This window comes from Drosophila gunungcola, assembly GCF_025200985.1.
Source record: "Drosophila gunungcola strain Sukarami chromosome 3L unlocalized genomic scaffold, Dgunungcola_SK_2 000005F, whole genome shotgun sequence".
Classification (NCBI taxonomy): domain Eukaryota; kingdom Metazoa; phylum Arthropoda; class Insecta; order Diptera; family Drosophilidae; genus Drosophila; species Drosophila gunungcola.
Window position 1 is genome coordinate 985646 of NW_026453180.1, and position 24737 is coordinate 1010382.

General features: G+C 40.0%; 7 protein-coding genes and 1 pseudogene across 9 annotated transcripts in view; 3 read left to right on the forward strand and 5 right to left on the reverse strand.

The window, feature by feature from the left end:
* The first annotated feature begins 4401 nt into the window (after window positions 1–4401).
* On the forward strand, window positions 4402–5626 carry LOC128259425 (uncharacterized). Its single transcript, XM_052991781.1, has 2 exons — window positions 4402–4992; window positions 5059–5626. The coding sequence occupies exons 1-2, from the start codon at window positions 4973–4975 to the stop codon at window positions 5525–5527; spliced, it is 489 nt and encodes a 162-aa protein (XP_052847741.1). The 5' UTR covers window positions 4402–4972; the 3' UTR covers window positions 5528–5626.
* A 19-nt stretch (window positions 5627–5645) lies between these two features.
* Window positions 5646–16396, reverse strand: LOC128259416 (tryptophan 5-hydroxylase 1). Its single transcript, XM_052991772.1, has 8 exons — window positions 16330–16396; window positions 9935–10593; window positions 8058–8223; window positions 7925–7975; window positions 7566–7847; window positions 7071–7197; window positions 6777–7009; window positions 5646–6697 (listed from the first exon to the last, which is right to left on the reverse strand). The coding sequence occupies exons 2-8, from the start codon at window positions 10446–10448 to the stop codon at window positions 6400–6402; spliced, it is 1671 nt and encodes a 556-aa protein (XP_052847732.1). The 5' UTR covers window positions 10449–10593; window positions 16330–16396; the 3' UTR covers window positions 5646–6399.
* On the reverse strand, window positions 12605–13215 carry LOC128259426 (lysozyme X-like). The gene has a single exon (XM_052991782.1). It carries the CDS (start codon window positions 13166–13168, stop codon window positions 12737–12739), a length of 432 nt encoding a protein of 143 aa, XP_052847742.1. The 5' UTR covers window positions 13169–13215; the 3' UTR covers window positions 12605–12736.
* LOC128259422 (lysozyme X-like) lies at window positions 13277–14037 on the reverse strand (annotated as a pseudogene).
* Window positions 14332–14958, reverse strand: LOC128259430 (lysozyme X-like). Its single transcript, XM_052991786.1, has one exon. It carries the CDS (start codon window positions 14910–14912, stop codon window positions 14490–14492), a length of 423 nt encoding a protein of 140 aa, XP_052847746.1. The 5' UTR covers window positions 14913–14958; the 3' UTR covers window positions 14332–14489.
* LOC128259417 (JNK-interacting protein 1) lies at window positions 15842–19953 on the forward strand. 2 transcript variants are annotated; one of them, XM_052991774.1, is made up of 5 exons: window positions 15842–16213; window positions 16406–16788; window positions 17541–18256; window positions 18918–19105; window positions 19181–19953. In XM_052991774.1, exons 1-5 carry the CDS (start codon window positions 16101–16103, stop codon window positions 19251–19253), a joined length of 1473 nt encoding a protein of 490 aa, XP_052847734.1. In that variant the 5' UTR covers window positions 15842–16100; the 3' UTR covers window positions 19254–19953. The 2 variants fall into 2 exon arrangements, with proteins under 2 accessions (XP_052847734.1, XP_052847733.1); XM_052991773.1 differs by having other exon boundaries at window positions 15843–16213; window positions 17520–18256.
* Window positions 19954–21635: 1682 nt separating this feature from the next.
* LOC128259413 (uncharacterized) overlaps window positions 21636–24737 on the forward strand; it is a 29353-nt gene continuing 26251 nt past the window's right edge. Inside the window, exon 1 of one of the 2 annotated variants that reach the window (XM_052991765.1) lies at window positions 21636–22149. The gene's annotated coding sequence lies outside the window, so the exon portion shown is untranslated. The remainder of the gene's footprint in view (window positions 22150–24737) is intronic. The other variant, XM_052991766.1, reaches the window with a different exon arrangement.
* On the reverse strand, window positions 22986–24477 carry LOC128259421 (ester hydrolase C11orf54 homolog). Its single transcript, XM_052991777.1, has 2 exons — window positions 24243–24477; window positions 22986–23957 (listed from the first exon to the last, which is right to left on the reverse strand). The coding sequence occupies exons 1-2, from the start codon at window positions 24325–24327 to the stop codon at window positions 23074–23076; spliced, it is 969 nt and encodes a 322-aa protein (XP_052847737.1). The 5' UTR covers window positions 24328–24477; the 3' UTR covers window positions 22986–23073.

A 24737-nucleotide genomic window follows, 5' to 3' on the forward strand; every position in this document is an offset into this window, starting at 1 on the left:
AGGCAAGGATCAATCAAACTGCAGCAAAGTGCAAATAATATTCAGACAGTCGCAAAAAAGATAATCCTTTTTTTTCGTAAGGAAATTGTCCATCAAAGTCCCTCCTTAAATTTTTATGATCTACGTTTTTTTTTTTTTTTTTTGCCACATTCCCTCTAGTTGACAGACAAAGAGCCGGGGTTTATTTCCATTTGCGAGCCACAAATGCCAACGAAATGCCAAATAGAAAATGTTTTAGCGGAAATTTGATTTTAAAAAGCGTTTTGCCAGCAACTAAATGAGATTATGCGCTGCCCAAAAGTGCACAGGGCAAACACAAACAGGACATTCAGCACATTCGCTCACATCATGACGTACGTTGCTCGGGGCAAGTGAGGCATTAAAAAATGCAAAATTATATATCAAAGCAGCCCGGGACAAGGAGGTAGCTGAGCAGAGGACCGCTGCATGTCACATGAAATTATTATATCCCGCCATACATCCCGTCCGGGACATTGAAAATATTCCAAACGTGATCCGGCTGCCAAGTGGCCTCCTCCTTCTCTGGCGAAAACTAGAAGAAGGACATCACAGGACATGCCAGCCATCAAGCCAGCCAGCCAGCCTTGGCCTGTCCAACGAGCCATGCAAAATAAAATAGCAACACGAAAAAATTCGAAATTTTGTTAGAAAATTGCAAAAAATTACATACATATTTGGTTTATGTGCAGCTGGGCAGAAAAGGAGAAAAAAAAAATGGAAGATAGTGGGGGGAATTTCTGTCACAAAGGACATGTGAGCTGATGGTAATGCACTGACCTGCCAATGCCGCGCAACCTGGCGGATACTTGATTTTTACCCATGAAATATGAAGAAGATCCGCTAGGAATTTCTTCGCTAGGATGCTGACTTTAAGTGCTGGTATTTGCTTCATTAGATCTACTTCATCGGGTTAGCTAGCAATTAGTGTCTGTTCCCAATAAAAACATCTTAATAAATCAACCAGCTGCTAATGTGGCCAAAGGTATAGGAGGGTGGTTAAAGCCATATATATGTTATACCCTCCCATAATCAGGGCAGACAATACGCTTCCCTCAAGTTCATATTTCAAATGCTGCCACTTCTCGTACCCCGCTGTCTGCACTTTTCACGTGTTTTTCTTTTTGTTTTTTCCACTTCCACTTGAAAAATAAAATGAAGGGAATGACCAACCCTTCGAACACTTATCGCATTCAACATCATTTGCATGCGGAGTGTTCGCTCTTCTGGCGGTGAAACAAATAAAATCAAGAAATAAATTAGAGAAATACAACAAAAATGAAGAAAATCCGGAAATGTTTGCCCAAAAAACCAGAATCTATACATGGCCAAGCATCACACACGTTATGCCAAATATGTATATACATATATATATATATATGGCCGTAGTTGATTTTTTGCAATCTGCAGTTTTCTGGTCCTTTGTCGAAAATGTTGCCACAGAACACTGGGACTCGAGGCTGTCGTCCTGCGGAAAAGGAAGAGCCCATTCCAGCTGTGGAAGTCTGTCTGGGATCTGCAAGCTGGACGACTGCAGCCTGTCTGCCCGTCTGGACACGTAGACAAGGTCCACCCCGAAAACTCCACTCCACATTGCACACTCCACACTCCAGTCAACTCCAAATCCATGTCCATGTCGTCGTCGTCACCTCGCGACGCATTCGTGGCACTCGCGTTTAATCAGCGATGTTTGGAGCAGTAACTCCTCTTCAACCTCCATACACCATGCACACCCAACCCGTTTCCATCATCATTTATTGTTAGTGGCTGGCCAAAAATGCTCAGATGAAGCGGCTGGACCCTCCTGTTGTTGTTTAGATTTCTTTGTGCTACTCCGGCTTGGCCAGTTTCAATATTTGCATGTCCCACTCCGCCATTGGATTGGGAATTATTTCCTGCTGCTGCTGCTGCTGCTGCTCCATCATATATCATGTCCAGAGAAAAAGCACCCTTTCTTCTGCTCAGAACCACTGCTTTTTTTATGCATTTTCATTATTTTCAATTTCCATTTTACTCGCTTTCCCGCTCTGCGCAATTTATTAAGCGATTTGGCCATGGCTCCAACCAAATTTGCATTTAAGCTGGCGGTCATCTTAAAGGCAGCCTTTCAATTATCCTTTTGGCCCCCGAGAAACGTCTCGCATTTGAAGCCGTTCAACAAGTGGCCTCAAAGTGCCTGCCAAGCTGTGAAATCTCGGTCTCAGAAGTGCAGTTGCAGTTGCCAGGAGATTTTGGATGCTGGATGCTGGAAATTGCCCAGAAGGAGGGGGGCAGACAATTAACCGGCAGACCAAAGAGATGCTGATTCCTTGAATGCCCCTGGCCTTTGGCACCACAAACAAGGACGAAGGACGAGAAGGACCAAGGACCAAGGACGATGAAGTAGAAGGAGGTGGCCATTTTTCAGACTGAACACTTCAATGAGCATTCTCATTCGAGCACAGTTGTGTATGTCAAGGTCGTCTGGCTGTGGCCAGCTGTGGTGTTTCCTGCTCCAAGACGATGCCAAATGATGAGGACGATAACGTCTCCATTTGTGTGCGAGTGCAAATGGATGTGGATCTGAAGCTCTGTTGTCCTGGCTCCTTTGTGTGTTGTGTGTGTCTGGGACTACGATGGGGAAGTGTTTTGTGCTGTCGTAGGGAGACAAATCAGTGCCAACTCTAGTCCTTATGGCAGACATTCTTGGGGAATACCTTTTGGCAGCTCAGACTTGTCTGCCGCCGCCGCCTCCGCCTCCTCTGACCACTTTGTGTTTGCCTGTTTGTTTGCTCGTTCGTTCGGCTTTCATTTGTGTGCTCCAGAAATTTGTGTGAGAATTGTTTTCTTTCCGATCCCACTCCGCAAAGGACCTTTTGCTGTGTTTAAGATTCTGTGGCTTGTGCATTTTGTAAATAATCTTGTTTCACACACCTCCAACTCCAGGACATTGCTGCCGACAGGCGCCAGTGGTCAGGAACTGGACGGCTCCTGCATAATTTATGTGGGAAAGTCTCTGGGCCAGGGACTTGCTTAAGAATTTCGCCAGGTCATCTTGTGAGTGTGTCTGGTGCGGTGGTGGACTTTGGGGCAGAACAAAGTCAATTATTGTTATAGGTTTTTGGCCAACAAATTAAATGGTTTTTGTGGTCTAACAACAGCCCGAGTGGCTGCCAATACTGTTTGGGGCGTTTACTTTACTCTCGACATGAGGTGAAGAAACTGAATCGAATGACTGCACAAATTAAATTCGGTAGTCAATTGTGGATGCCCACTTAATTTGGCAAGTCAAGAGGCTTGCATTTGTAATACCACAACATTAGAAACTTTCAATGTTGATGTTTCAGACTATTTCTTTAGGTAAAGAATAGGAAAAATAAATTTCTGACTAATGAATTCAACATTTTGTAGTTGTTATTTAAATGACATATAGTCATTTATATATATAGTCATATTGTGAAATACAATACATATTTTTGCATGGTTTAATAAATAAAAAAGTAACTATTTGATTTGAAATGACAAAAAAATATGTTAACTTTAATCTTTTTATATTTTAAAATTCCTAAGAACAGCGATGGATGAAAGTAACGAATTTAATAAAAATTTAATTTAATTTTGAAATACAGTACAAAAACTTTTTTTAAATATTGCATATATAATATCCATCTCATAACCTTTAAATATCAATATCAGAACTGATGTAATTAAGCTGTTAATTTTTCTGTATATTAAATATCTTTTTGGAATTAGGGGGAGAAGTTATCTACAATATAAAAATCATTTATGAATAATCTAATCTAATAAAACCGGTACATAATTATAAAAATAAGTTGAGTGAATTCAAAAATTAAAATAGTTTTAGGCAGCTTTTCTTGTTTTAACTCTGAAACCAAAATTTTCATATTAAAAATAATTAATTGAAAATTAATGTTTAAATGTTTAGGCCCTTTGTAATTTTCTTAACCATAATCGTAGCCAGGAACAAAAAGTGAGAGCTATAAAATGAAGCTTTTAGCATTGCCTTAAACCATGAATGCTTTTTGTTATGGGGTTGAAGAGCTGGGAAACACGCTTTACTTTGTAAAGCGAAGTTTTAGACTAGTGACGAAAAAAGTTTTTTTTCAAAAAAAAAACGTCATTTAAAAAAAGAAAGCTTTTGTTCCAGACAATCTTAATCTAAGAAACACTGGATGAAAGCAGTGGGTCACATATCACTAGTCCTAAATTGAATAGATTGTAGGTAAATAAAAAAAGGTCTGCCGAAATAAACGAATTTTTTAGCTTAGGCAAAGGTGAAGTAGATGTATTCCGCTGATAAGGCCGCACTATTAGACCGTACCAATAGCCACGGACCCTGCTCATGCGATAGAACCCAGACCAGACCCCATTATTCTGGGCAATCACCACGAAGGCAGTCGCCCACTCATCCAGACCGGAGTCCAATGTGCACAGATCACAGCAAACATTACGTAGTTTCCAAGCGATTCAGAGTTATTTTGACGCCGTCCGCGGCAAAGTGATAAGAGATCCACAAAAATGGATTGATATGGCGAAAGTCACGGGCCTTATCGACCGATGTTCAGCTGAGAGAACGACTACGAGGGTACCCAATGCAGACACATTAAAAAACCAGCGATCATATCTCTAGCGAGCATTAGCATCGGACATGCAGCCTTATCCACATGAGGGACTGGGACTACTTATCAGCTAAAATTCGTTTAGGTCGCCGGGGCTTTCAGTCTATTTTCAACAGCGGAGCAGAGCAGTCGAAAACGCGATCAGTTCCCCGGAATCAGTGCCAATAAACAGATCCACGTGCCGAGCATAGAAACTAGCGAATAAATACATCACCAGATCGGCAATAAAACACGCAGTGCACTGATAAGGCACCTTGTTGCAGGCAATAAAAAATATACAAATAAAATAGACAAAAACACAAGAATACTCATACAGACACCTTTAAACAGCCAAGATGATGTCACATACAGTGAGGTGCGTTCGTCATTGTATTTACGCCTTAAAGTCTGTACAAATCATAATTCATTTTCCCAAAAACAGGGTTTTCAAGATGATGTACATTGTGGCGGGCATACTCATCAGCAATGCCGAGATCTGCGACACAGTGGATCGCATTCAAATAGCGCCACGCGTCGACCTCAAGCCGGAGTTTGAGCAGAAATATTTGACCTCCGGGGGCAATAGCCCTGGATCCCGATCCCGCACCCACTCTAGACAGAACTCCGGAAGTGGTTCGGGTTCGGAGGAGGGAGGTCCCCCGAAAAAGCGAAGGGTCAGCGTTTCGGGACTCGCAGGTGGCGTGGTCAGAGGTGTCACTAGCCAGGTGTCCAAGCGTGTGGGTCACCGCTTCGTGTGGCTCTCCGACATCCGGCTCATCCTGCAGCAATGGCGACTCCTAGTCCTCAGCTTCAATCTCTGGACCATTCCCAACTTCCTGGTCCAGTGCCTCACCAGCTACATGAGCAAGAAGCTGCTCATCAACAGCGACTGTGATATGATCTACAAGTAGAATAGTTGAATAGGGCAGCTACACCGAGAGGTTGCGATTTTATTGTTACTATAGTCTTTACATAGCTTTAAGATCTGAATAACAACTGCTAGACATAGACATGGATACGTGTGTACATTTAAAAAGTGTAGATACAGTATAGTTCGCTTAGCTGATTTTATGAGTTTTAAGAAATTGTCGTTGACAGGTCGGTAATATTGTTCAACAGGATCAGTTCTAAAAATATTTTGATTTATTTTATATGTAGATTCATTTCCCTATTCGACTTCTTAAAAATCTGATTATTCAATTGCTTCTTAACAAAATTTTAATACCAAGAAAAGTAATTACATTTTTTGCTTGTTCAATAGATTTTGCTGATGAAATATTTTGAAAAATTACATAAACTAGATTTTTTCAAATAAATATTCAGCTAATAATATAACTTTGCCTTTCTAATATTTTGTCTATTCAAAAACATTATCGCGCGGTTTCTTTTGAAATTCTTGATTTTCAATTGGAATATATAAATGACTTTTGTTCATTAATTAACAAATTACGATATTCTACTATACTTTACAAATACTTTTCAAAATTTGTTTAGTTGTTGAATAGACATTGCTGATGAAAAGCTCTGAGAAACTACATTAACAAAATTTTGTGAAATAAAAATTTTGTTTACTAATTTCTTTTAATTTGGAATATTTAAATAACTTTTGTCTACTATTGAATAGATTGGGAATGTATCCTGAATAATTTTTGTTTACTAAGAAGATATTTTAAAATGTATTTTTGCTAAGTGAAGTATACTGCAATTTGGTCCCAATAATCTGTTCCCGATTCGTTCCATTTGTGTCCATTTCCGTTCCTAGTCGTACTGTCCATTTCCGTTCCTATTCGCCCTCTGCCGTCGAGTTGTCGGAATTATCCGGACTGCAGGGACTCCCGCCGCCTCCTGAAGCTCCACCTCTAACATTGAGGCTATTGTGGAGCATATTGGCAATGCTGTCCACATCCAGGTTCTCATCCGTCGCGGAGATCTTTCGCAGGGCCGAACAAACGATGCTGAGATCCCCTCTGAGTTCGCTGACCACCGCGGTGATTTTCTGGGCATTTGACAGGACCTCAACACTCATCGTATATGGGTTATAGCGCACTCCAAATGGTCGTTGTATACTCTCGGCAAAAGCTCTTAGAATAACACGGTTCAATGTATTTTGTAAATTTAACTTAAGGAAAACGAATTAAGTAGAAACTATTGAAAACCTACCTCATCTGCTCCTTGGCCTCCTCGAAGGAATCGGTGTAGTAATAGGCATTCTGGTAGGAGGTGATGATGCACTCCTCCTGGCAAGTCAGCTCCGGATCGAATTTCTTGATCTTGTTCTCCGCCGAAATCGCATGCTGTAGTTCAGCAACCGAGCTTAGCAATCCAGCACCATAAACTTTGAAAGTGCTATCCGCCTGCTTGCACAAACCGAATTCCACTGTAAAGAAATAGAGCTGCGATGGGAAAAAAAATATATAAATTAAGGGAAAAATTCATTAATTTCGGACTACCCACCGTGGCCAACTTCTCGATATCCGCATCACTCGCCCCCAGAGAGGCCAAACCAATCTCCTGCGAAAACTGGGCAAAACTCGAGTTGGCCAGCAGGGGCATGTGACCCAGAAGCTCGTGGCAACAGTCCCTGAAAATATAAATCAAATGAAAATGGGATTTGAAAATTCTTCAAACACAATCCTAATTAATTTCTTGAACTTTGTTTGGGCTTAACACATACTTCTTAAATCTATAGCAAGTCAAATCAGTTTGAAAAGAGTTAAACTAATTTACACAAGCCTTCAAAACTGTCAAATGAAGTTTGGAATGTTTATCTCTAGTATCTTTGTGATTAATCTTTTGTATCTTTCTTAGTTTCTTTAGATTTCTATGTAAACTGGTTTTTCATATTGGTGAGAAGTTAAAGAGAACCTGTTGCTTTTACACCATATTTCAAATTTCCTCGTTTAATCATTCAAGTTTAGATTTATTTTTATTACTATTTATGAAACTTACGGTTCGGGAGTGTAGAAAGGATCCGATGAGTGTCGAATGTACTGGGTGCAGTGAAAGACGCGAAAGGCGAGTCCCGACAGAAAATCCCTTGGGGATAGATATCCAGCGACGGGTCGCAACTGAAATCCCGTTTTGCGCTTGAGATAAACGCTCACATCCTGCAGCTGGGGAACATTATCCTCGCGGTAGCCACAGTACTTCTCCAACTCCGGCCAGGTTTCCATATACTCCGGCACAGCGTGCAACACGTAAAGACGATGAAGCTCCAAGAAAACGGTGCCCCTTCGTACAGAAAGTTTTAAGTCGCCCACATGAATCGATTCTGTGGCAATCAGAGTCAAATGCAATCAAAAACTTACCAAGTTTTCACCTCCTCAGGTGTGTATTGCACACGTGGAATGGGATTGCCACTAAAAGAAAAGTGTTGAAGGTTAAGGAGTGGGCTTTTAAGAGGATATTTTGTTTGATTTAGTTCTATTATCTCACACTTACTGCTTAAAGTTGTTGGCAATGGCCGAGAATTGCTCACGTCGTTTACGATACACAGGGTCCTTGAATCCTGGATGGTCGGCATCCAATTCCGAGCCATACATAAGGACATTCTGAGCCTTGTCCAGGTCGGAGATCTTTCGTGGAAACCAAACCATGTCCCCGAAATCTTATCGAAAAAAAAGACAAATATTTGACATTTAATTAATATTGACAAATCATAAATATATTATTTATGAATCCAAGTTTAACAAGACTTTTTATCTTTATCTTAAACAAATTTTTACAAGGCATAATATTCATAATTCTTAATTGAATTCGTAGTTTTTTATATTTTTTATTTTTGCTAGAAGTAATTGCTCAACTAAACTTGATTTTTATTGCAGCTGCTATATTGGTACACAAAACAAAATAGGGGCAGGGCCTGATATGCCGAAAAAATTTCAGATATACATTTTTAACTCAAATAAAAATAATCGTTAAATAACGCGATAAGACGACCAGACTAAGACGTACCCAACACTCTCTTAATAAGAAAAAGGTAGAAATAAAATATAAGTATTTTTTAATCGCCTCCACAAAACTCTCCTTTCTTTTATATTAATTATGGACTAACAAAAGTCGGTGTGCAAAAAATCATTTTTAGAAATTAATGTTCGGAAAGGCTTAAATATACCCTTAAACTCAAAAAGATCAGTGTATTTCTTATCAGAGAAAACTGAAAAGCTCTTCGAATTGTAATTCAGCAAATTCGGAAATTAGTTTATAAGAAGCTCTCAACACTGGCGGTTGTGCACACCTGAAATTATGAAGTCAGAAGCATTTTCGTTGGTCATACTTATTGTATGGAGTATGTGTGATGTGGCAAAACCAACGGATAATCAAAACAGAGGCTTTTGTGTTTCTGCATTGGAGAAGTTGGATCGGATTGAAACTGAACTACAAGCTCTTTTGGAGAAAACTAGTCCACCGATGTTCGAGCGCATTGGAACAAGATATTTCTATGTTGAGAACCACGTGAAGCTGGATTGGAATTCTGCCCAAAGCACCTGCATTCGAAAGGGCGGCAATCTGGCCACTTTTCAACATGAAGGAGAATTTGAGGCCATTCAAGCGAAACTTAAGAATAATCATTACTGGCTGGGCATAAACGATCGTGCCAAATCGAATCAGTTTGTATCGGCGGCCTCTGGCAGGCCAGTTCCATTTTTAAAATGGGGACACGGACAACCACCACACAACTACGATAAATCAGAAAACTATGTTTTCATGTATAATGGCAAAATGGGTCTTTGGATGGATCAACACGAATTTTATTTCATTTGCCAAGCTGATAATATTTAGTTGGAAACTTTTCTTTATGAATTGTATTGTTTGAACACCGAAAAAACCAATATGTCAAAACTTATTAAATTAATAAATTCAAATTTTCAAATAATAGTTATTTAAAACGGGGCTTTGGACGGGTCAACATAAACTTTAGTTTATTTGCCAAGATTAAAACCTTCAAAATCAGGTTAAAACAGCTCAAACATTAATAAGTTTAGTTTTAATTAGTAGTAAAATGTTAATTCAGTATTAAATAATATAACCCATATACTTCAAAGTTTTCATTTCTATACCGAAGAGTCTAATACTGAAGTCTAAGGCCTTTTTCTTAAGCCACATAAGATTTATTTTGATATTTTATTATATTTTCTTTCACACTGGTTCCTAATATGTTAAGATATATATATATTTTTTTAAAGAGACCCCATTTAGATGTTTTATATCCAATTTGTATGTCTTTGAAATGAATATGAAACCAAGCGAAATTCTCGCAGTAAAAAATAAAATTCTTATATCAAAGTTATACCTTTAAGATCTTTGATAAAACTCACCAAAACTGGAGCAGGCTGACAGAGATGGAGCTCTGGCCAAACCTTGGGTATTCACGGACGTGTAGTTCACGCTGGCCACCTCCCGGTTGAGCATTTTGACGACCTGGTCGAGTCGACGTGGATCACACTCCACATCCACCAGGACGTCCGCCTGGTTGGTGGCCATCTCCAGCGGCGAGAGCTCCAGATGCAGCACATTGATGCCCAGCTCCTGAAAAACCTGCAGGGCTCTGGCCAGATTTCCCACCTGGTTGCGCAGGGTGAAGATGATAGAGATGCGTTCGCCTGGAGAATGTTGCCTGGCATTATCCTGGCTGACACCCCCGATGGCCAGCCTTGGTGGCTCTGGAGGAGCTGAGGAGTGCCTGGCGAGATTCGGATGCGAACCAGGCGGACCAGGAGTCGTCGTATCCTTCTTGAGCTGGTGCAAGGGGCTGCCCTGCTTGACGGCCCACTCCTGCTCGCCGCTCCTGTAGAGCCACAGGCCCAGAAGACTCTTTCCGGAAGCACTCATCACTGCACTACACTTGGTTACAACGCCTTTCTTTTCTATTTCCGCGGGCACACGCGTCGTATGCGCAACTCAGCGCCAACTGCAAGATCCTGCCGATGCGACAGCCCTTTTATAGCCAGCCCGCAGGACTTGCACACACTCGTAGCTGGAGATACATATTCAATTGTATTTATTAAGTGTGCGTGGCGAGATAAATTCGTTCAAGGATATAAAAGCTACAAGTGAGTCTTTCTATTCACAGGCCCCACCTCCTTTTTTGGGTGGGGGGAGGATGTGGATGTGCTCTGGCTCTGATTGGCCAAATCATACTGGAGTCAGGCCAAAACGCTAACGCATGACGTCATCATGCCCTTACTTAAGAGTCCTAATATTTATCAAAAATATATATTTATTAATCACACTTGGGGTTTTATTTTGTATAACATCGGGATTTTTATTATTATTATTAAAAAAATGCATTTAAAATTGAAAACATTTATTATCACCATAAAAGAGAAACGCTTAAATAATGACTATAAAATTTAAAAAAGGTGATATCTTTATTTCAATTTAAATTTGTAACTAAAACAAAAAAATTTCAAACATTTGTATTAGTGACAAAATATTTAATATATATATATATATATATATATATATATATATATATATTTCCATTATCACACCTTCTTCAGTATAAATAAATAACTGATTAAAAATTAAACAATATATATATATATATATTTAATAAGTTATTTATTTATACTCAAAAAAGTGTGATAATGGAAATACTTTAAATATTATACAAGTAACATAAAGAGGGTATATAAGATTTTACCATACTACCAGAATTTCACTTTCTAATCAGCAGCAACAACTTTCAATGGCTTGAATGAGGAAAGAGTCACGGGCTTGGGGTTGGTGAACAGACACAGAGACAGACTTCTGTGCTTGACTTTCAAATTCGAGCCTTTAATTTATGCTGGTACGGCAGTAACTAGTGTACCGTAAGGAAAACCTAGTGAAACCCGTTGGAAAAATAACAAAACTCCTGTTAGATAAAATCAATACGAAGTTAGTTAAGAAAAACCCTGACTCTGCGACATTGAGAGTGGTCAAATAAATGGGTTGCTAGGTAGTTGGACCCTCCAAGCCGCCATAAAAGAGGAACGCTTTCCACCCGAACGGCGGCAACCACTTGATGCTTTCCAACAGAGTCAATAGTAGATAAATGGCAATTTCTTTCCGCTCGCTTCCTTGGGCCCTTTGTTTGCGCTTCGAGAAAAGCAAATAGCGCCAGGGGAGGCGGAAGGAAATGGAAAAGCGGTGGGTGGATGGATGGAAACCAGAGTCAGTGATACTTAGCTATTAAAATATGCGAAAAACCCCACTAAACACATGCGTGGGCCCCTCACTTTTCATCAGCCGCACCGAAGCGATAAAGTTAATGGTGCTGGCTAACTGATTGACCGACAAACGACTGTCCCAAGAGCCAGGCACTTTCTGTTTGCCCACCAGTTGAACGATTTATGGGAGTAGTAGCCTCAAGTTGCCCCAAAGGATACGTGGATGTTTGCCTCTTCGGAGCTACGCACACCACACGGATATGGAGTCCGGAACGGAGCCGAGGTCACGATGAATGGCACTTCTTGATTCCCTTGATTTCAGCATAATTAAGTTAGACAACTAATTTGGAGGGAGGATGCAGGGGATGAACTGTGACTCAGACTAAATTTAAGGATTGGCAAGGGTAATTGTATCAACACTTACAAAACAACATATTTAAAATGGATTTAAGATGTTGAAACAAATTTTAATTGTACAAACAAATTGACAAAGAATATGAAATTTAAATCGACAATGCTTTTATTGGCGTACAATAAGACTTAAGACATTCGTCGAATTGAAAATGACTTAATGCGTGTTATCTTTATCTTTGTTTCATTAAACCAAACTCTTTCTGTATTCTCTTATCTTCCATTGAGTAAAAGGTATAGGTACATATTTTATTGTTAGGCGTCATTAATTTTACATTTCAACATGATTATTATTGCCATATACACAGTATTTCATATACATATGTTTATTTATCTATACCCAAAATAAAAAACTGAAAGATTTCTTTAAATAAGTGTATTAAAGTATAAGAAGAAATTCAACGATCAATTAAGACAAATAAGTATGATATATAACATTTTATTATTATTAAGAGATTGCACATAAATATGTGTTAAATTAAACTGAACAATATTTATAATACATAAGACAGCAAATGGAGTGTTGCAAAGACAAGATTATTACAATTTACTTCTCTATTTGAAGCAATCATCGATGGGAGGCAGGTTTCCACTGCAGAAATGCCAGGTGGACCAAGCGGACCAACCCTGTTGACCCAGGACCTTTTGGGCACATCTCACGGAGTTGGTGATGTCATCCGACAGCAGGTCGTTGCATCCCAAGCCGCAGCCATTGTGGGAGAACTTTCCACTGGGCGGCTGGCACCAGTACAGATCGTTGATCTGGAAGATGCCGTAGTCGTTGGAGCCATCCGAGTTGGGCGGACCCACCACTCCAGTGCGGTAGGAACTCTCGTGCTCGGCAATGCAGGACCAACGAGCCAATTGGTCACGAGGAACGCCCTGGTTGGACATCTCGCGAGCCAAGGAGCACCTATCCATGGTGCGGGCCAGGATTGCAGGCGTACTGGCCAAAGCCAGGACACAAATTACCAGAAGAGCCTTCATTGTGATGCGCTTTAATTGGATGTCTATAAAATATTATTGTTGCTGCCTGCTGTCTCAGCTTATTTATACCCGTGAAGATCACGAAACTCTGTGTAATTGAGTCAACTTTAAACAAAGACCCCCTGTTAGTAATATGTTGTACAACTGCGATAAGACCTTCTGCACATATTTTATTGAGGTCTCTATAAATATTAATGTAGTCAGCAATGGGAAGGGGATTTCACAGAAATAGCTCTCGAATGGGAACTTAGCGCGTATTAGCTTTGTCACTTCATTGCTGTTTATGGGTGTATTATCTACTTTTTATGGAAAGGTATAAGTCAAGACAAAAAGTGTTTGTTTGCCTGTGCAAGCGTTGAATGTGACACTCTATTAGAAGCAGTTGTCTATCGATGGTGGGCTTGCATTGCAGGAGTTCCCGGAGGACCAGGCTGACCAGCCCTGCTCTCCCAGGATCTTCTGGGCACATCGCAGCGACTTGGTGATGTCGTCCTGACGGAGCTCTTCGCAACTGCTACCGCACTTGTTGTGGGAGAACTTTCCATTGGACGGCTGGCACCAGTACAGATCGTTCAGCTGGAAGATGCCATTGGAGGTGGATCCGTCAGGGTTATTTCCCACCGCGTCGGTGCGGAAGGAACTCTCGCGTTCGGCAATACAGGTTCATCTCTCCATCTGGAAATGAGGCACATTAAGCTTGGACAACTCCCGAGCTAGGGAACATCGGTCCAATTGGCGAGCCAGGATGGCGGAAGTGGTCAGAGCCAGGACAAAAATCGCCAGGAAAGTTTTCATAGTGAAGCGAATTAGTTGATAGTCAGAATAATGATTGACAGTGCTCGACTGGCTAGAAGTATTTATACCTCTAGATATCTCACCATACTTCATAGCTATGTCAACTTTAAATAGTTGCATCAATTGACAATACTTCAGCAAATATTTAATAGAGATATAAATAAAAATGAGGTTGGCATTAAGAATATTTCCAAGAAAAAGTACGCTGGAAAGACTTATCTTGTCTTAGTTTTGTAGCCTAAGTGCATTGTATGTTTTATTTTTAATTTTTTTTTATTTTGAGCTAATATATTATTTAAACGCTAAGCAAGCAATTAAGAGGTAATAAAACGTTAGTGTGAACAGTAAATCATAACAAGGTAGTAGCATAAAGTTTCTAGGCAATTTATTATGCAAAAATATAAATTATTTTAAATTTGTATTAAGGCAAGCAAAACATATTGTAGAATAGTATAGTACACATCAAGATAAAAAGCGTGTAAGTTGAGTAACGTTATAATAAAATAGTGACGAATTTAACACATTGTTAGAAACAATTCTTGATCGATGGCACGTTTCTAATGCATGAGTACCCAGATGCCCAGGCCGACCATCCCTGGTTTAACAGGACCTTCTGGGCACATCGCACCGACTTGGATATGTCGTTCCTCAGGAAATCGTTGCAGCTAGTGCGGCAAATGTTGTGGGATTTTTTTCCATTGGACGGCTGGCACCAGTACCGATCGTTGAGCTGGAAGATTCCATTGGAGGTGGATCCATCACGGTTTCTTCCCACCACATGGGTGCGGAAGGAACTTTCACGTTCGGCGATGCAGGCCCATGTGGCCAACTGGTGTCGCGGCACTCTGAGATTGTACAACTCCCGAACTAGGGAGCATCGATCCATTTGGCGAGCCAGGATGGCGGGAGTGGCCAGAGCCAGGACACAAATAACCAGGAAAGTTTTCATAGTGAACCGAATAAGTTAGATATTCAAAAACAATTATGGGAAGTGTTACCTTGCTTCGGAGTATTTATACTTCTGGAGATCACAAAAGTTTGCAACAACTGATGATAACAAAAAAGCAGAAAGGTCGCAAACAAAAAGGCATACATAATTCCAAGAATTTGTATTAGAATTATCAAGAAATATATATGAGGTTAGCGTTAAAATTTCCTAGAAACGACTTATCTAATATTAGCATTTTCGCCTTATTACAGTGGAAAAAGATAAGAAATCTGTATATGCATAAGAAAGATCAATATAGTAAACGAGTATGTTCTTAACACTTTTTTCTCCAGAAACGAAATGTCTAAATTTTTAAGCCTTACAAACCAGGATCACAAAAAATTGTTTAATTTGAAAAAAAAAATGTTTAATTCGAGGGTTGGTTTTAACTTGAATTAGTGACACTGCTGCTCGACAGATAGCGCCACCTTAAAACCGGTTACAGGGTCGGTATTATTAACTACAATTTGTAGCCAATTTTCACATTTTTGCGTAAATAGGCAAAAAATAAAATTTTAAATTTAAATGCCAGTTATTTGGGAATACATTTTCGAGCTTAAAGATGTATGATTTTCAGCATTTGAAGCATTTTTGCATAGTTTTGGCCAAAATACCCGCTTTGGGCCCGAAGCGCTCCTGGCTGTTCGTGCCCAAAGCGCAACAGCATTGCAATTCGCAGCGCACCCCCTTACTGGAAATCAGGAGCGGATGTGAAGCACTGCGCCGACGCGCTACTTGTCAACCCCCAGGAGGATGCCGCTGTCCCCCGACCTTTGCCCTCTGCCAGCGGTAAACAAAAACAAGTTGGAGAGCCAGCGATAGAGAGAGAGAGAGAGAGAGAGAGCATCCACCGCTGACAGCTAAAAGTCCCAAAGTTCCCTGGCTCGGGCCTCCACCAAATGTGGCACCACTCACATCTGGTCGTCAGACGGGGACTCAAGTGCGCCAGCAACGTCAAGGAAATTATCGATTTTCGCATGTGAAGTGAAAAAAAGTGACTCCGTTGGCAAAAATATTGTAGCTAACGAATTTCGAGGGGAAATCCCAGGAATTCCTCATACAGTATCCGATTATCGAGGGCCCAGCCCGAGTGCCAGCCTATAGTTGTGGGCGTGGCAGCTGGCCGGAGCCTCTTCTAACCGAGAAGACATGGCGGACAGCGAATTTGAGGAGTTCCACAGGCCCATATTTGAGCCCCACACAATTGCTGGCTTCGGATCGGTTGCAGGCAGCAAGAAAAACAATCCCCATGCATTTTACTCGTAAGTAGGAAAAGGTTAAAGGTTATGCCAAATCAATGAGAAGTGAAGTGATGCGAGGCTGCACGTGTCCTCAAGAGCACCCCCCAAATTAGTCGGTATCCTTGAAGGGTACTTACCCTGTAATGCAATTTGGAAACCAAACTTTTGAGTGCCATTTTCCAACTGACTCATTTGATAATGTCCTTTGCACAGTCTAATTCCCAACGATGACCTGGAGGATTCGCACTCCTCGAAGAGCGACGGCGATGGCGATGGCTCCGATCAGGAGGACGGCGTTGGCCTGGTGGATCATGAGCCCAAGCTGCGTCAAGTGGAGGACGACGAGCTGGGCGACGGCCTGAAGGTCACTCTGTCCTCGGATGGCTCCCTGGACACCAACGACTCCTTCAACTCGCACCGCCATCATCCGTTGAACCACCAGGACGCCATCGGTGGTTTCCTGGGCATGGACACCAGTGGCCTGGGCGGCAATAGTGCACCTGTGACCATTGGAGCTAGCACGGATCTGCTGGCCCCGAATTCGGCTGCCACGCGTCGTCGTCGCAAGTTGCCTGAAATACCCAAAAATAAGAAATGTAAGTGAGATCGAGAACTAAGTTCCCAGTTAGGATATCCTGCATGCAGTAGTTATAAAGAGGCTAGACCGGTTTTCAAAACGTTTAATATTTTTATAAAGACTTATAAAGAAAATGGTTGTTATATGCAAAGTTAGTGGGACAATGTAAAGTAGTCCAAAATATACATTTAAAGCTTAGGACAACTTTTCTTTCATATAACATAACCTATATAACATTAAATAACATATAGACCTATGAAATAGTTTTAGTTTTCAATGAAAATTAAATAAAACATTATTTAAACTCACTTTTATAACAATTTAATAGAATTACTTTAAACCAAATTTCATCTGCACTTTGTATTGAAAGAAATCTATATCTATTTTTAAAATAAAAAAAAAAAAAATTTTTTCAATTTATTTATATGGTTATGTATGTTTAAAGTAAAGTTTTAAACTTTGATTTATGTAGGATTCTATAAATTCTACACTCAGAAAATATTCAAAACATTCCAAAATTAAAATAGCCTTAAAGTGGCTAAAATTAACTACATTTTAGGATTAATGAGATACTTATTAGGCCATTTTAATATTTGTGTGTTTTCTTAGTGTAAGCACAATTATATACACTTTGTAATCATTCACTCTTCATTTCGAATCTCATTGATTTTAAATCCTTTTGAAAACCGGACAGACCTTGTTGAGATCCCTTCGTAGTGTTGGGCTAACCCGCTCATGGCCTCGTTGCAGCTTCCATTCTGCATCTTCTAGGTGGCTCCAACTTTGGCTCCCTGGCAGATGAGTTCCGCAATGGAGGCGGGGGGATCGTCGGCGGCGGAGGAGCCCCGCCCTCGGCTCGAACTGGTCAGCAGCGCTCGTTCCTGTCACTCAAATGCGGATACTTGATGGACGAGGACTCCAGTCCGGATTCGGAGCGGATGCAGAGCCTCGGGGATGTGGACAGTGGCCACAGCACGGCGCACTCGCCGAACGACTTCAAGAGCATGTCGCCGCAGATCACATCCCCCGTTTCGCAGTCTCCCTTCCCGCCCCCCTTTGGGGGCGTGCCCTTTGGCCAGCTGGAGATGCTGGAGGCCACCCACCGTGGCCTGCACAAGTTCGTGCCGCGGCACCACGACGAGATCGAGCTGGAGATCGGCGACGCCATCTACGTGCAGAAGGAGGCCGAGGATCTGTGGTGCGAGGGCGTCAATCTGCGCACCGGTCGCCAGGGCATCTTCCCATCGGCCTACGCCGTCGACCTGGACTACAACGAGTTCGATCCCACTGTGCAGCTGGTGAAGAAGGAGCGCTACCTGCTGGGCTACCTCGGTTCCGTGGAGACGCTGGCGCACAAGGGCACCGGAGTGGTCTGCCAGGCGGTGCGCAAGATCGTCGGGGAGTACGGCAACTCACCCACCGGACAGACCTGCATCCTGGAGGTCTCCGACCAGGGACTGCGCATGGTGGACCGATCGGGCCCAAATGTGAGTAGGGGATCTTAGCAGAAGAGCTTCATAGTTAGTCCTAAAAAAGATGGAAAGCTATATATCATTCATATAAATGACAGAAGTGAATCTTATTATTATAGTTTTCATTTTAAAAACACAATTTTTGAATTTATTTTATTTTTTTGTAATTTGTACAATAACGTTGTCTTTGGATTCCACTCTTAACTAATATTAGTCTTAAAGCATTTAACTGCTTTTGAGTATAACAGGACTTGCAAACAAGACCTTTTATACCTTATTTATTCGATCTATACCCTATCGAGTGGCGTAATAAATGTCAATGGAATGTATTTATAACTGAAGGCTATGCAGCAAAAAGAATTTTATTTTGATTCTTATGCTTGACTCTTGTATCAGAATGTTTTTTGTTGACTTTAAAAAACCTAAATAATTTTTAAATAGGTTTGTCATAAAAAACGGCTTTTATGGCTATTTTTCGATTTAAAAAGTAATTGAAAAGTCATAACTTTTGTCCATATGTTAGCTTACTCTTCAAAATAATTTGTTTGTTTTCAACAACTCTTTTAATCCCTTTTTTAAATCCCTTATTTCGATATCAAATATTAAAATTAATTATTATTAATTAATGTTATATATTAAACAAAGCTTTATAATATACCCCTCTCCTCCCTCACAGCAAAACAAAAAGGACAAGAAGCCTTGCATCGACTACTTCTACTCCCTGAAGAACGTCTCCTTCTGCGCCTTTCACCCTCGCGATCACCGCTTCATTGGCTTCATCACCAAACATCCGACGGTGCAGCGGTTCGCCTGTCACGTCTTCAAGGGATCCGAGTCCACCAGGCCGGTGGCCGAGGCAGTGGGGTAAGTCCTTCCTTACGCAGGAAACCCTTGGAACAAACCCCAATAACACTGTCTCACCCTTATGGTCAATTTCAGTCGTGCTTTCCAGCGATTCTATCAGAAATTCATTGAAACCGCTTACCCCATCGAGGACATCTACATTGAGTAGGCTTGCAGGGCGGTTTTTGCTTCTAGATGGAAGAATTCATTAATCAATACGATATATTTTTTGTGCGGTTATTACAAATAAAACAGAAAAAGGAAAATCTCAAGAAATATTTGCTCTTCTTCAAAGAGAATCTTAAAACAAATTCAATAAGCTCGCAATAGTAACCCTAGCTATAGATTTGTATTATTTAACCGTTCCTAAAAATTGTGCAAGATCTTAGACATGTAAATAGTTACCCTTGGTTCAAAACTCCCACTTGAAACTCAAGCTTAAAGCAATCAGCAATAGATGCCCTTTGTAGGAACACCCTTTATACACGAGTACACAACATATAGACAAATGCACAACCAATAACACACGATAAGTTGAAATCCCTGTAACATTTTCCTAAGAGCTCCCATTTTTTCAAAGGCAGTAGCTCAGTTGGGTCAGATATTATTAATTTAAATTGGTTCTACATATATAGTATCCACTGTGACCACATCCTGATCCTGGCAAAGCACAAAATAGAGTGAGGCCAAAGTAATTTAGAGATCTTCGTGTAATTTTAGTTTAGTTATGTTAATCTTTCAGTTACGAGACTCAACAATATCGAACACCAGCTGCTACATTTTCAAGTATTCCCAATTAAAGCTCAGTTCTAAGATGTGTAAACCTATAAAGTTGTATACAAACAGACGAATATATACTGTATATGTATACAAAAGAAATATATAAAGAAAATATAAAACAAACCAGACTCTGGGTTTTATTTAAAATAGGTGAGTACTTCGAATCGCAAAAAACCATGAGTAATGTATAATTTAATAATATTTTACTGTAGGTTTTTGTAATGTTACTAAAAAGTATGCAATAGGATTTTAAGTTTGTAATGTTTGTAGTTAGCTTATAGCATCCTAAAATAACGCTTTTTAATTTAAAACAAAGACCTAACAGCCTAAAAGTTAGCTACTAACTTAGCTTTTCTTACCCAAATCCATAAAATATGCCGGCCTACCATTTGAGACCTATTAATTACAAGTTTACATAAAATTACATGGCACGTATGTTTACTTATCTTCTTAATTTATTAATTTGCAAGTTCTAGTACTTTTTTGTTGTACTTTTATCTAGTCTGAAACATTTTCTTTTAGCGATCTTTTTTACGTCATCTTTGGTTTGTGGGCAGTCAAATGATAAATTCTGCAAATTCGCCATTAAATGTTATGTTTTTTCTCGCCTTTTCTATTCCGGGTCTGTGCCGAAAAAAAACAATCACATATTACTAAAAACGCCCAGGCAATGGAGAATAAATTGCTGTGCTATTATAATGGCGATACATCAGCTAGCCTTGGGGCATCAATCATTATGCAATTTTTATGTGGCCAGCCAGCCTCTGTTACTTTCTTTGGAGGTGGTTCATTGAACGAGTTGTAGGCTTTACCTGCCTTTGGGCAAAGTGCTCTAACAGGAGCACTAACTAAAACTAACTAAAATCGTGTCGCTTTTAATGGAAGTGGATAGGCGGAGTAGCCTTGGCAGCGACTTTGGATGTGGCCAAATCGCAGGGGCTCAGTGTGGTAACTGGTTTCGGGGCTTGGGAAAATCGCTGCGGCACTCGCTCCATGCACTTGTCTTTCAAATCGGCCTTTTTACTCTATCAACAAATGGCGCCAATTAGAGATTAAACGACAATTTCAATTTAAAAACGCTTGTAAAACAGACCAGCCGAAAAGCCAACCTGATTTATCAGAGGTGCAGCAGTAGCGCCAATAGACTTGTCACAAACATTCGATATCAAAAGGGGTCGGCAGACGAAAAGCACTCAGAAAGAAATTAAGCATACATTTTGGAAATGCTTATCACATTCAAGAATATTTAATTTTTATTTCTGTAATCTAGAAAACAATTTTAAAGTAAGAAAACTGTTGTCATAAGTTCAAATGAACTTTGCAACCAGGTATATCTTTACTGTAGTCTAAATTAAACTAAATGCTTTTCCTTTCGTAATGATAATTTTCATGTTCAAATTAAAATCGAAAAAGGCTTCCGCTTTTAGAAAATGAAATTCGTGTAAGAAAAGGCAAGAAGGAAGAAATAATAATTAATGTTTAAGACGATTAATTAAAAAACACTTGTTTAACCGTTTAAAGATTATATTGTAAATAACCTGCCTAAGGTAAAATTTGCAAGGCAATGCTGTAAAGCACAATAACTTTCATAATTTTAAGGCTGCTGATTTTCTGAGTGCATCAATGGATAGAACCAATGTTTGTAGAAATCCCCCAAACAAGTTCGCTATCTACGCGCCTGAAGAGCCATGTGAAAAGCTACTCCAACCAGTGGCGGCAATCGGCAGTCGAGCCATCTGATCGCAGACTTCATTCAGTCTGCAACTCGCGTTTCACTCGAACAGACGTGTGGGCCCAGTTTAAGCTTAAAGTTAAACTCAAAATCGAAAACCCCGGCGGAGTTACACTAGGCTGATCTGGTAAAGTGAAGTCGGGTGGAAGTGGAGTCAATCAAAGCGAGGCAGCTAATAAAAAGTGCTAATGGTGTGTTTAAAATATGAATAAACCGAGTATGCCTGAGCCACAAAAACCAATGCTACAACAACCACAACGGTAACAATAACAAAAAGAGATTTTCTTTTTCGTGGGACGACGTCGAAGAAATCGCATTTGCATTTCACCGCGCTGTTAGTTCGGTAGATTAAATTGGATCAATCGATGGATGTTTTTCGGAGTTTTGTTTGTGTGCGCCGCGTTTCGTTTAAGAGTGCTACTTTCATTCTGATAACCGAATCTGGAATAATAAATACTTAAATGCAAATATTGGAAACCCGTTAAGCAGAGAAGCCGACGACGAGCCAAAAACAGAACAATAGGAGTTTTAGGGAGAGTCCCAGCGTGAGTGGGTAAGAATATCAAAAGATCTATCTATACATCTATAGATGATCGATACCCCTATCTCAACTGCGATTTGTAACTGTCACAACAAAATGGGTTGATTTGGTCCAGCATTTTTATGTACAAGAAATCTATAAAAAACGCTTTAATGCCTGAATTCGCAAATGCACTCGCAGCGGTGGTCTGAGTTATTAAATAATTAATGATCAGCGGTGCAAAAAGAAAAACATAGTTTTGCTGCATGTTTGGGGCATTATTTACGGCCTGCTTAGCTAGACGGCCACATCGCGTTTATCATTAGGCCAAGCATGAAGCTTCAGAATTTCTAAGACTCATGGCAGGTGCCCCATGGTATACAGATCATTTGGCCATCGAATCGATTTGCATCTCAAAGAAAGCGGCGGCTCTAATTTTTGGCAATTACATAAAGCCCATCCCCTGGGGGCCTGCTCCACAAATGATGTTAGCCTCACGTTTGTCATTTCGCAGACCAGACAGAAACTGAAAACATTTCCTAAAAAGAGTTTATTTTTAGACCAACAGACAGTTACAAAAAAGATTGGTAAAAGAGCGTAGTATCTCTTATTATTTTGTACTCAATTTAAATATTTTTCGGCTTTCATTTATTGCAGTTTTTAGTTTTTTCAAAAATGAAATTATAAAAAAGTTTAAAAATTTTTTATTTGAGTATTTTTAATGTGAGTTTAAACCATATTTTAAATAAATAAAATGTATTTAAATTTTCACGTTATTTGAAAGGTTTTAAAAATAAATCAGGCAATTTAGCATGCATTGTACTTAATATTAATTTAATTCAAATAATATAAATGTACAATTTTGAATTCAGTAGTAAGATGTATGTTTTACCTATTACTTTATTTTTAACAGTGTATCAGTTTTTGATGGTTTTGACAGGCTGAGATAGTCAAATATCAGTTTCTTCCCAACTGGTCGGTTAGCTTTGGTCTGTCCACCCGGATAACACGTTCGGCCACACTAAGATAAGCCTCATATTCGACTATATCTGGAGTGGTGTCGTAATGGTAGTGGCCTCCCCAATTTTCAAAGGAAAAGGAGTGGAAATGCTGCAGCCTTAGATCAAGTCCCAAGTCCTTGGTCACCAAAGTGCCCACAGCATTTAGCTGAGCTGGCATTTCGTAGAATTTGAGCCATTGTTGTATCTGTTCATGGGTATGAATCGGTGTCTTGCTGAAATCCCGCATCACATGCTGATGGACACAGCCCTTTTTGACCACAAAGATTCCTCCCAGGCCAATAACTTTGTCACCATAGTGCTGCTCCAACCCTTTGCGAATGCAATCCACAAAGTTTTCCCCACCAGTTCGTTGTTTAGCAGAGATTCGAAGCACTTCACCTGGTTTTCCCTCACTCAAAAATAAATTTAAGATGAGAGCACAGCGTGGTTCATTTTCGGGTATTCTTTCCAGAACACACTCTTCCTTTTCTCCTCTAACAGTAGCTGTGTAACTACCTTGCTTGAGTTCATCCTCTTCGTTCAGGGAAAAGTTAAAGATGCCCTCGCAATTGGAGTTGCGAATGGGCCAAGGACCTGCTCCTGGTCCCACAGCAAAGATCTTGCCAGGTCCTTGAACTTTTCGAGTGATCTCCTTCAAATTGTAGAGCTTCTCACGTTGCACTAAGGGGCGTAAATAGGGTGGACCGCCTGCCTCCAGTAAAGTGGGCCTGCCACCCAGTCCACTTTCGACAAGGCCAAACTGGGAGTCCTTCAGATCCGGACAAGGACCCACATTAACATCAACTGAGGCAAAGTTGGCATTCAGAGCACCCTGTATAACTTAAGAGCAAGAAAAAAGCATTATCTGAGAACACAGCTAGGCGAGAAATACACAGGAAAAAAAGAATGGTATTCTTTGATACCATTTGATATTCAATTGATATAAACATATCATTATGATACACTCAGACCAAACTGAATAAAAAAAGTAAGCAATACTAAATTTGTATCAATCAATATTCAATTTTATTCAGTGTTGATATGAAATATTATTTCAAAAAAGTATCATATTTATTACATTTTTTTCTGTGTGTTTTTATCAATGCTTCGTTCAGTAATGCTCACCTTTTTGTAGTTCTAAGAGTGACGGCACATGGAGTGGTTTCTCCTCGAAGAGAAGCTGATCCGTTTGAAGGTGACTCTGGCTCATGTTATCACTGCAAATATTGCGATATGAGTTCAGGAACTTGCTTTGGTAGAGGTACAATAGCGACTGAATAAAGTAGCATCGTCTGGTAAAAATGTAAGCCGTTCGTTGGTTGTCATGATAATGCTTTCCACTGTTCAGTTTCAATTTTGTGGTTGGGCTAAGGAAAAAACTGTGGTTCTATTATATTTTTCTATATAATTTTCTGACCCTAATAAACACTTCAGCTATTATTTAAGTTGGTTCTATTTCAAATTTAAATAGATCGCTCGCTATAAATGTCAGCTTTTCGAACGCCTGTCATGATAATGTTGCCCTTATACATGGTTTCCACTGATTTTTGACTTTGTGATAGAGCTTTTGAGTTTTCTATTTTAACTTTTAGTGTTATTTACCCTTGCTCAAATACTTAA